An 11,499-nucleotide genomic window follows, 5' to 3' on the forward strand; every position below is an offset into this window, starting at 1 on the left:
CACACACCTTTGCCTCATGTTCTACTGGACTATTTTTGTAATGCAGATGGGTTATTCCACTTCTCTGTGGCCATGTACAAGCTTGGCGCATCCTTGAGCAGATCAGGTTTCATCCAAAAAGACAAATCTTGTAACCGTGCATATGTGTATGCCGCAAAAGTCCTGGTTTACTACAGTTACAGATATCCAAATAACTGTCACGCACACTATGATGTGCAAAGCATTTTATTAGCTGATCGCATGCTGGAATTTATCCAGCTTCCTCTGGCGGTATCCAATAACCCAGACCAGTGTCTGCAATTCCTCAAACTTTGGTGATAGTCCAATCTAATCTGTGCCACAGGCGCCCAAAAAAGTACATTTTGAACACCTGCCTGATTCAGAAATGGAGCCGAACTAAACTTCACCACTAGAGTTTTGTTTTCTTTTTATTGCTAAGATTGTGCAAAACCAGGATGTATAGCCTCTCTAATCCAGCCTCTTCAGGCTTTGTCGAGGTTTGCTCCAGCTCTACTAACTGAACTTCATTTGAGCATGGGAGCATCTTATTGAACAGTCCCTTGGTTAAATTGAGGTTTTCTAGCTTTTTACCTCCTGAGGTTGCTAGGGTGTTACATTTCTGGTTACCCCTACTTGCTGTGTCCTTTCCTACATATTTATGGGATGCCATCACCAGTGTGTGGATGGGAAGGGTAGGGAGTGGTGTATGATGCAGAGCGTGAGTGCATATACGCCACACCCACTGCACATGACCTCCCTAGTCATGCTTCCCATCGCCCTGGCCAGTCCTTTTCTCTGCACAGACTGGGCTGGCCCACAGCAGCTATGCTCTTCAGAGCCTACGCTTTTTTATTTTTAAGTGTCCTCTCGTGCTTGGGCCAAAGCACTTATTTTAAGCATCGCACCCTGTGCAGGCAATGTTTTTCCACTTCTAAATTACATTACATATACTTATAGTGCGTTAGGCCGGACCATGACCTTTCTTCCTTTTGACTTTGGAAGGACCTGTTTCATTGGTCTTCTCCAGCTTATTTCAAGAACTTTGTACAAAGCAAAATGGTGAGTTTCCTATATTTGGGTTGCTCCAACCTGGCAATGCATTTCCAGTTTTGCTCGATTGGGAGGGTGTCCATGAAAGGTTCCCTTTGTGTCTGCAGGCAATTCACACCTGGCTTTACCCCGGATGTGCCCCTTGCACCCACACTCAGGTTTTGCACCAAAGGGAATGAACAGTGGGTGCCAGCTTGTGGACGATTAACTCCACCAAACTGATGTACACATCCAGTCTAAGACCTCTGCTTCAGTCTACAGGGATCATTCCATTCTTTAAATTCCCTCAGGAATGTGACTGTGATCCACGCTCCATTGCAAGTACATACCGCCCACAAAGATCTTGCTCCAATCGAGAAAAGAACCTGGAAATTCTTCAACACAGCAGAATCCAACACCATAGTGGAATCCACAAAAACACATCACACTCTCCTGGAAACACGGAAGGGAAGGGAAGGGAAGGGAAAATAAATAAATGGGGCTCCCTCAAGGAGGACTTTTCCCCCAGAGAGAACTGTCCCTGGTAATAACAGTGTGAACTAGGTACAGGAAACTCGGGCAGAACGGCGGAACCAGAACCAAGTCTTGTCTGTCTGAAAAGTGTAGAGATGAAGATGGGTTAAGGTGTGCAAGAAACACTCCCTTCCCAATCGTGGAACAATTTTTGCCTGAGCGGATGAATGGCAGGGAAATGAGAGCACATGTAGGTTCGAGTCCAGTGGTCACAGAAATATACAGTCCAAAGACGAGGAAACCGCTTGTCGGAAGGTGAGATGCAAAAATAAGAAACTACAAAAAAAGAGAAACTGCAAAGACCTGTCCAAATGTCACGAGGGCGCACTAAGGGGAAATGATCCACAAAGGGAATGAATCAACAAATTTTAGGATACGCCCTTAGTCCCTGTTCTGTCCCTGATTTTGTTTTTGTCCAGGTTCTGCCCATGAATCACTAATTTCTTCCATGGTCTACACACCCTGTAATGGGGGGGGGGGGGTATATACATGGACAGGAAAGCTTTGGTTGTCCATGGTATCAAGGTGAAACGAAGTTGTGCATGTTAAATGTATGGCCATTACAGTTTACATGGGGTTACATTATGCATACGCATTTTGAACTTTGGTTAATTGTGTGTTAGGTCTTTTGTACAGAACATCCTTTCTTGTCTATTACTTGCACAGAAAGAAGCTAATTATATTCCCACAAAATTGTCTGGACTCTTCGAAGCATGGAAGTGTTTCACTGCAGTATCCCCTTCATCGCTTCTAAGGTTTTGTCAGATTGCAATTGGAAGCAGAAGATTTGCCCCCCCCCTCCTTCTTTTTTTCTTTTTCAGCCTACGCCTCTGTGAAAAACCTGAAGGTGTCTCACCCGCTAGTCCCCGGGGGATCTGTCATCCAGGAGGCCAGGACACGGCCATCGCTATTGGAACCAGTTCCTGGGGGTGGACCAGTGCGGAAGGATCACCTGGACGAGGGGGTCCTTGGGGAGTAGAAGTGGGACACGGAGGGTGAGACGCGGTATCCTCTTCCTAATAACACACCTTGACCCCCCCCTCCCCCCCCCCCCCCCCCCCCACCTCCATCTCCACTTTCTGGTCAAACACTTTCTCGTGGGCAGTTCACTGTGAGCGACAACGGACTAACACCCAAGCCGCATACCTGACATGTCCCAACACAAGGATCTGGCAATTACTGATAATTACACACACCTGACTTCCATTACACCTTTCCACATGGATAAATGGCAGAGCACGAAAGCTCGCTCTGAGCAAGGCAAAACACACAAAGAAGCAGCAGTTCTGAGATGGTAGTTTAAACTAAGGAGAAAGGCGGCGAGACCAGAGAGGGCTGCAAGGAAGGAACTACCCTTGACCTTTTCAGAGAAGAGCCACGACTTTCAAGAGGCCTTGAGGAAAAGAAACATAAGACCAGGAATTACATCTGAAGAATGGTGCAGTGTGTTGAAGGTACACAGGACCCTGCCGCATTGATAACCAAGGCGGGGAGAAGCGATTGTCGCTGTGGTACTGTCCTTGGCTCTGAGAATAAAGCAGCTAGTGAATTCAGCACAGCTGCTGAGTCGGAGAGACTGATGGTAGAACCAACTCTGTTACGATCAAGGTTGCAAGCGGCACCATTGTATGAGGAACGATAACTCGTATGTGATTGAACTTTATGAAACCGAATAGGTACCACATACAGAGTGGTCCGGCGCCACGTGGGTGCTCATTGGAAGGTCTCTGTTTGGTATCCAACTGAGCATGTGAGAATTAGTGAACTGTAACATCGAAGTGGTCCTGCAGTGCGTCAAGCCAAACCCTGTGCACATTCGAAAGTCTTCGATAGCTAATACGAACTGTAATTGTTCCGAGCCTGGCTAAGGGAGACTTGATTGTGAAATGGGGATATGAGCTTGACTGAGGGGGATCCTGGGTGAACCGTGAGTCAACTGAGCAGGAATTGTGGAAGGAAAAGGGATCTGGGCCCGCTGAGGGGGATCCAGGATGAAGAGAGGATCGCCCTATTTGAATACTTGGAAATTAACTTTTTGTTTGCTTGATTCATTAGGCCCTCTGAAGTAAGAGACTTTTGTTAACTTGAGAGACTTGGGCGTAGAAGTCCCTGATGTTTGTAATGGAACTGTGTCCTCGTGCCAACGAAGCTCCAGTATGCTATGCTTGAATGGGCTGCCTTGTCCTGTGCTGAAAACGTGGGGAAGGGAGGCCAACGGCCTGAGCATCCTGACTTATCATTTTGTGAACACTTCTTTCTTTTTCATGAAAATTACCCCACACTATTTGTAACTTAGCGGTAAGGATTGGCAATAGTTTGTTTTCGTATAGGCCCCTTTATTTGACAAGACTCCACGGACTGCATTATTATTTGATGGTCGTAGCTTGCTCCCATCTTTGATTTAGGTTTAGATGGGAGTTAATCGCACCCTTGATGAAGTTCAATAAACACCCTTGAACTGTGGTCACTTGTCTGTCTTACTTTGATACCATGCCTGCCTTACACCTCCTACATGCCGGGCATAAGTACAGGATGCAAGCAATTTTCCAGGGCTTTCTTGTTTCATTTGGAAAGAGAAACCCATTCAGGTCTTCAGCCATCTTTCTGTCACTTGCGATGAATCTTCTTCTGGCAGTAGGGCAACTCCAACTACGGTTGCCCTTTCATATTACTGAGAGTGCAGAAATATTTCCAGTTCCTCACACGTCCGGCTCATTCCACCACAGCAAAGACTGCATCTGTGTCTTTTGAAAGGCGCACATACCCAAACTGTAGATTTTAAAGGCTGTAATGTGGACTGCTCCTCTTACTTTTATATAAAGATTAATAATTGAAAGAATCGTACAACAGTGGTCCTTTTTAATCAGGAAGCTTTACCCAACCTTTTTGTTTTTCTTTCTAGTTGGCCTATTCTGTCTCTTCCCTCATCTGCCTTTTGGCTGTAATTTGGTTCCTACCTGTTGGAAAGGATAGTAAAATAAAAATGTGCTTCATTTTATTCCTAATTCTAGCATTCCCTCGATCACCACACCCATCCGAACTTCTACTTGGCGTCTGTGCTGTTCTTCATGCAGAAATTGTATCGCTATGATTGTAAAGCGCTCTGTTGCTTCCCAAAGATAGGTTTGCACTCAAATACCCTAATAATAATAGGGTAACATTTAATCTTCATAGTCAAAGGAAGCTTTAGTTTGGAGATGAAAATCCAACATGAAGAATTGCAATGGGGTACACTTGCAACATTAAATCTTCTAATTTTTATATAAGCTCTGGGTGATTTTTGCATTTGGGATTTTGCACCCGAACTTTGCAAATGGTGCTTACTTGGGTATTGCTAGCAGCCGCTGGGATGATCACTAGCAACTGTCACAGAGTTGGTTTCAGAGGCACTGAACACCCTTCATTTGCTCCCGGGTGGGACAATGGATAACCTTGATTTGTTTGTCGCACATAAAGCGGTCTATTAGTTGCCATGTAAATTCCTGAGAGCTAAGATTGTCCATGATGTTTCAAATCGTCCCTTTCACACAAAGGGCCCTGTTGCTAAAGCCAGTTATGTTTCACAGAAGGAGTGTGAGCAGCAGAAGCTTTACAGTTTCCAGCAATCAATAATTGGGATAAATGTCTGGTGGCTCTGAAAATAATTGGTGATCATTTAGCTTTCATAAAGCAACTTGGAAATTTTAGAATTGCCTACATTGGAAGCTATACATGTACATATGAGTTGTTGATTGCCTTCTTCAGAGCTGAGAGGCCAGCTGGCGTTTGACCCGCTTTCCAAAGTGTTAACCGAACCCCTCCCTGTGGAAGTGCATCTATTCAAATTAAATCTGTGAGATTCATATACTAGAGATTCATGATCTTCTACATTCCATCATGTTTGCAAAGAACCAAGATATTGCACATCCCATCTTTTGCACACCTAGTCATCCGATTGCATCTGTGTGAGTTACATGAGGAAGAATTTGGTTGTAGAGGAGGATCTTCCTTTGCTTAAAAACCGAGATTGTACAACTTCAATAGAATGCAGTTGATCACCACAATACATCGACCAATTAAAAATAAATACTGATCCTGAGCTTCCCAACTCTATATACGCGACCATAATCTAAAAACAGTAGTCTTCAGGTTATGCGCGGCAGACACTTTGCAAAGCTGCAAAAGCTGTCTGGTCATTAAGCATGATCAAGTAGAATAAGCTGGTCTCCTAGAGACCCCACTTTGCACTTTCCTCTGATGTACTTGTGAGATGCAGTATTATACTGGGGGAGGAGAGGAGGGCACGATCCCCAAGACCTTTGTAGGTTGTACCACATCTCTCTCTTCCTCCCAATGAAGCTCCCTTACTAGAATCCAACCACCCCTACACCTCCGGTAAACCAATTAAGAGCCCAAACCTTGTTACAGTAGGAAACCACCTCTCTCAGAATCCTTGTTTGCCTGTTTTTCTACCCGAATACTCCCTATGTCCCTCTGATTATTCTTTCCCGAACACCCAGTCTACTTTGATAAAAATAAAACACTACCATTCCCACAATTACCTCTGTTCTTTTCACAATAATAATCCCGATCATTCCCGTTTGTTTCACAAACCCTACCAATCTCACCCTTCTGAGTTTACCAACCCCCCTAATACGAGGGTTATAATTCCATATAACACCTTTTCCTCATCCAGCTCAGCAGGATATTTAGAAACTCAAACCTCTCCTCCCCCCCCCCTTTTTCAACAAAAACACTTTCCCATAGTGTGAAAAACAGTCTAACATAGCCGTTTACCTGACATGTCCCAACACAATGGTCAGGCAAAGTCAGGCAATTGACCCGAACCACACAACTGACAGCCCTTTCTTTTCCCCACAGGGATAAAAGGTGGAGGACGAGAGCACACGAGGAGCAAGGCAGACCGCATGACGAGACGGCTATCCCAGGGTGGCAGTTCAAGAGGAGGAAAAAGGGAGCGATAACCGAAGGGATGGCGAGGAGAGAAACAACCTTGCCCTTTCCAAGCCTCAATGGAAGGAATCATAAGTCTGCGAACAATAGCCAGCGTGTGTTGCAGCAGATGCCAACGGAACACTGAGCCCTCCTACGCTGATAATCTAGACCAGGAGAGACGCTTGCTATCGTGGTACTGTTCTTGACTCCAGATAAAAAGAAAGCCAAGCGGTTCATCACAGCTGGTGAGTTGAAGGGAGAACCGATAAGAAATCGAACTGTGTTGAACGAAAGTTGCAAAAGACAAGTTAAGGGAAGTTCAAATAACTGTTAAAGTTTTAGCGGAAAAACCAGCTGCAGAAGGGTCCGGCACCACGCGGGTGCTCAACGAGAGACTCTGGTTGATTACCTGTTTTGTTGAAACTACCAATACCAGAAGGCCTTAGGAGAGCTGCAAGGAAGAGGTCAACGTGTTCATACAGGGGTATAGCAGAATCCCCTGTAGTCAAAAGTATTTGACCCGCATGTGATTGGAAAGCTAACGCAGATGAATCCTGCATGGTGAGAAAGAGAAAGAACTGTATGAATGGGAAGAGTGAACCCGACGGAGGGATGGCCACAGTTAACTGTTTTTAAAGACCTTAAGATTTGTGAATGCCATAAGAGAAATTGATTTGGGAAAAGCCGTAGTGACCTCGACAGGCAAATATCCAAGAAGGGTCTGAGCCCGGAAGAGGAGGATCCAGGGGTGAAAAGCCATCACCGAACATACATAAAGCCGCTGTTAACCCGACAGAGAGGCAAACATTTGAGAAGGTTCTGAGCCCGGAAGATGGGGGAGGGGGGGTCCAAGGGTGACAAGCCATCACCCACCAAGATGTGAATGTGAAAGATAAAATTGTTTGAATGCAGGCCATAGTGAACCAGACAAAGGGAGGCTGAGATTTGAGAGGGGTCTGCGCTCGGAAGAGGGAGACCCAGGAGTGAAGAACAATCACCCAAGTGCAATCAGAAAATAACTTTTATTCATTATTTTGAACCTATCGGGTCCTCGGAAGCAAGAAACTTAACCACCGAAGGTCCTGTATTGCTATGGACTTTTTTTGGGATCTGAGCCCGGAAGAGAGGGATCCAGGGGTGAAAAGTCATCACCCAACGTGTATACGGAAAGGACATTTTCTTTGTTATTTTGAACACATCTGGTCCTTGGAGGCAAGAGACTTTTTGTAGAAAAGAGACTTAACCACCGCCTAATAACGGAACTGTAAGATGGTGCTGGGAAAGCTCGAGCGTGTTCTGTGCTCCGGAGTCCCGCCTTGTCCCGTGCTCAAACAGTGGGGAAGGCAGACCCCCAGCTACCACATCCTGACTTGTCATTTGTGAAATCTTTCTTTCTTGTGAACCCTATCCCACACTCTTTTTGTATTTAGTTGTAAGGTTTGGCAATTTTTTTTATTTTTTATTTTTTTGTATAAGCCCTTTTATTTGACAAGACGCCACTAGGACTGCCTTATTATTATTATTTCATGGTCGTAGCTTGCTCCCATTTTAGATTAAGCATTTTTCCTACATATACAGTTTAATAAATCCCTTTGAACTGTGATCACTTTTGTCTGTCTTTACTGTTGTCCCCATGAGTTCGCTACAGTGCCCTTGTAGGATTCAATAGATCAGAAGCAAAAGACCGCATACTGCAAAATAGCCACCTGGGCCACGCCTCGTTCCTTTTGCAAGAACTATTCTCTTGACTTTAGTTGATGAACGATGCCCCCTTTGGGCTAGCTGTTTTGAAGAATCCTTTTTGACATTAAACTTCCAGCCACCCTTTTTTTGCCCTTGAAGGATGTTTTATAATCTCCCAAGACTATATGGAGGAAGGGGAATGGTTATAAAAGTGTGTAAAGGTTACTCACCGTAGGGACAACAGTACTCTAATCCATTATGCCCCTTCGTTCATGTTCCCTCCTACCTACCCTGCTAAAAGTCTCCAAGTACGACTTGAGACTGACTGTTGGACGGGGCATGCGGCAGAGATGCTGCACAGTGGTGGGGCTAGAGTGCACCTGCGCTTGCTGGAAAGTTCAATCGGGTGCTGCTTTGCAGCGATTTTCGGTGCTGTCCATATTTTGTTGTGTACTAGCCAGGAGTATGAACGAAAGGGGACTATGGACTAAGAGTATTGTTGTCACTATTGTGAGTAACCTTTTGTGTTTTCCTCCAAGGGTATCCTTCCTCGCACCCTCCTACATTCATTAGGGACCCACTGCTCCTTTCTGCCTTTGGAGGAACGATTTGCACAGGTGAACTGAAAAAAAAATGAAATTGTTTGCTATTTTGATGTTTTCTAACTCTTTATCTCCTTTGTTTCCTTCTTCTTTTAGTGGTAACGTCATCATAGAAACTAAGTTCTTCGATGACGACCTGCTCGTAAGCACTTCCAGAGTGAGACTTTTCTACGTTTGAAGGCAAAGATTTTTTTTTCTCCCAGTTTGGTTTATTTTTTATTTTTGCAGCTGTAGCTTTTCCTCCATTATAAAGACACAAACCCTTGACTCTCCCTCAAAAGACGCTAACCAGACCCCTTCTGGGACGAGTCTTGGCCTTGAATATTGAGTATTCTGCTTCCACCAGTGAAACTCAACTGAGAAGAGGAGACCTAAGTGAGAGCAACCGATGTCTAGGCGAAGGGAGGAAAAACCAGAGAACCCAGTTTGCTTTTTATTTTTGTAACTATGGGCACATGCATGCCCACAAAGACTTATGTAAATTATTCCAGCGTCACCCTTTTTACTTACATGGACCTAGGCACTTTGCTTCCGATTCCCACTGGTACCACAGACGCACACACACATTTTAAACACATGCACTGTGGGGATGTGGCAATAACAAAATATTAAGAGGTAGCATTAGAATCAACCATCCACTACTCAAGAAATGCAAGGGATCTTCCTATGGGAATTTTGACTTCGCTACCACAACATTGTATTTTTTTTTGTTGTTGTTGTTTTTTTAAATGGTCTGGAAGTGTATATCAAGTCACCTAGATAGAATGGGGAAACTCGCCGTACATGGCTAATGCCAGAACATTGCGATACCTCATGTAACGTAACGGCAATTGAAGAAAAGGTAGGTTTCGATAGTGAACCTATTTGGTCAAATGGGTAATTGTTCAGCTTAAGTACATTAACCTCATCTTGCCATTGGCCGTGAGAAGTAGACCATGTACATGTTTAAAGATGACCAGGGCAATAGGAGTGGTGTGGGGGGTGTGGGGGGTGGGGGGGGCGGCGCAATGTGTAGACACATCCAAAGATAATGGTGCTTACTGAGCAATTAGTGTGGAACCCCCTCCCCCCCCCCCCCCTTAATTGCTGCATCTAGAACAGAAGTGTGGTGGTACACTGTCAAATTATATGCTGCATTAGGTAGAAACGTGGGGTAGAAAATTCAGCAAGTCATAAAGAAGTTGCTTCAGGCCCAGAGGAGGATCCAAGCTTCAACACATTGCCTTTGATAATGTGTTTGGGACCCACCATCTGTGACCAACATTGGAGGTGGGCTGGGTGCAAATGCAGTAATAGATGGAGAGAAATGTCAGTCTACTTTGGTGCCTGGCCTAATGGGCCAGAATCCAGTATGAGGTGCCCTCGTACCTAAAAAATAAATATGTGCTTTTCCTAAAGGGAAGAGGGCACCTGGACCAACAAGTCTCATCTATTCATATTATACAATACATGATTTATTGGTGACATTGGATATTTAGCACGGCTAAGAGTAGATAGAACACCTGTTAAGGTGACACTTGTGGCCCTATTTTAGGTCGGAGGGATGCAACTGTGCCTTCGGTGTAAGGGACTGGTATTGCAGAGTGTTCCTTTAAATGCCGGCTAACCTGTTTCTAGATTGGGGAGGAAGTTTTCCCATGATCAGAGACTTGGCACTTTCATCTTCTCATTCTTTGGTATGTGTGAGCCGACCTCAGAGTCAAGACCATCCCCATTGCTATGCTTGTGAACACGTATGACACTATTCACTTGCCATTCCCCATACGCTCATCCTCATTCACACACAAGCGTTTCCAAACCCAAAAGTTCTTTCTTTCGGTACATTTCAGTATCTTCACCATATATTTTTGTTTCCTTGTTATGTCTTTTTGCACACAATACATTCCCTATTGTTTATAAAAACAAAAGCCTCTAATTAGACTGTGTGCTATTACCTTATATAATAAAAAATACATTTGTGAATTTCAATCTTGTCTACCTGATTGGAAATGCTTTAGCTCATATCCTTCTTGGAGCTGATCAAGTAGCTGCCTTTCTGTGGTCCATTTGGAATGTGGGTGATCGAGCTGTGAATGGTATATCGCAGACGTGATTGGTGCTAGACACGAAATCCACTTTTTCATAAAAAAAGAAGCTTCTCAGAAGAACAGCCGAGATAGTTTTCAATCAAGAATTGCAATACTTAAGCAAAGAATCTTTATAATAGGGGCCGAGCTGGTAGAACTCACTGCATCCAGCAAATTGGCTCAGAGACCTCATTCAATTGTGATTGTAACCTTTAAAATGTGGATTTGCAATCTTGAATAGAACTCACACTAAATGGATTTGTTGTAATTTAGACCATCAAGCATGATATGGCACTGTTCTGCCCCAAGCACGTGAGTTAATCACATAACCCATGTGTTGGCAAACACTAAATGCAGAGTTAATGTTGGAAATGGAGTGAATGGACAGCCAGCAAATATACACTGCAGTATTGCTGATAAACACAGAATAAAAGAGAACCTGCATTATGCATGTATTTGGACAAGATGCTCAAGGTAAGTGGGTAGGCTTTTTTTCGCCTGCAGGGTGCAGGACATTACAATAGCACTACCTCCGAATCTTACTTCACCAACCTTCGCTGGTTCCAAGCAGTGTTCTACATTCAGCTTGGAACTGGTGATATCACAACTTTAGTACAACAACAAAAATGAAATAAAATGTGAACGTAAAA

The 11,499-nt window shown here is 44.2% G+C and overlaps 1 protein-coding gene across 2 annotated transcripts in view; it reads left to right on the forward strand.

The window, feature by feature from the left end:
• The window catches only part of PDE6D (phosphodiesterase 6D), a 194,711-nt gene extending 183,960 nt beyond the window's left edge, over positions 1–10,751 (forward strand). For both annotated transcript variants that reach the window (XM_069617551.1, XM_069617552.1), the window contains exon 5: positions 8,880–10,751. In XM_069617551.1, coding sequence (XP_069473652.1) covers positions 8,880–8,961 — 82 coding nt within the window. In that variant the 3' untranslated portion in view covers positions 8,962–10,751. The remainder of the gene's footprint in view (positions 1–8,879) is intronic.
• The last annotated feature ends 748 nt before the right edge of the window (positions 10,752–11,499 follow it).

This window comes from Ambystoma mexicanum, chromosome 10, assembly GCF_040938575.1.
Source record: "Ambystoma mexicanum isolate Mex_15411 chromosome 10, UKY_AmexF1_1, whole genome shotgun sequence".
In the NCBI taxonomy this organism is placed as follows: domain Eukaryota; kingdom Metazoa; phylum Chordata; class Amphibia; order Caudata; family Ambystomatidae; genus Ambystoma; species Ambystoma mexicanum.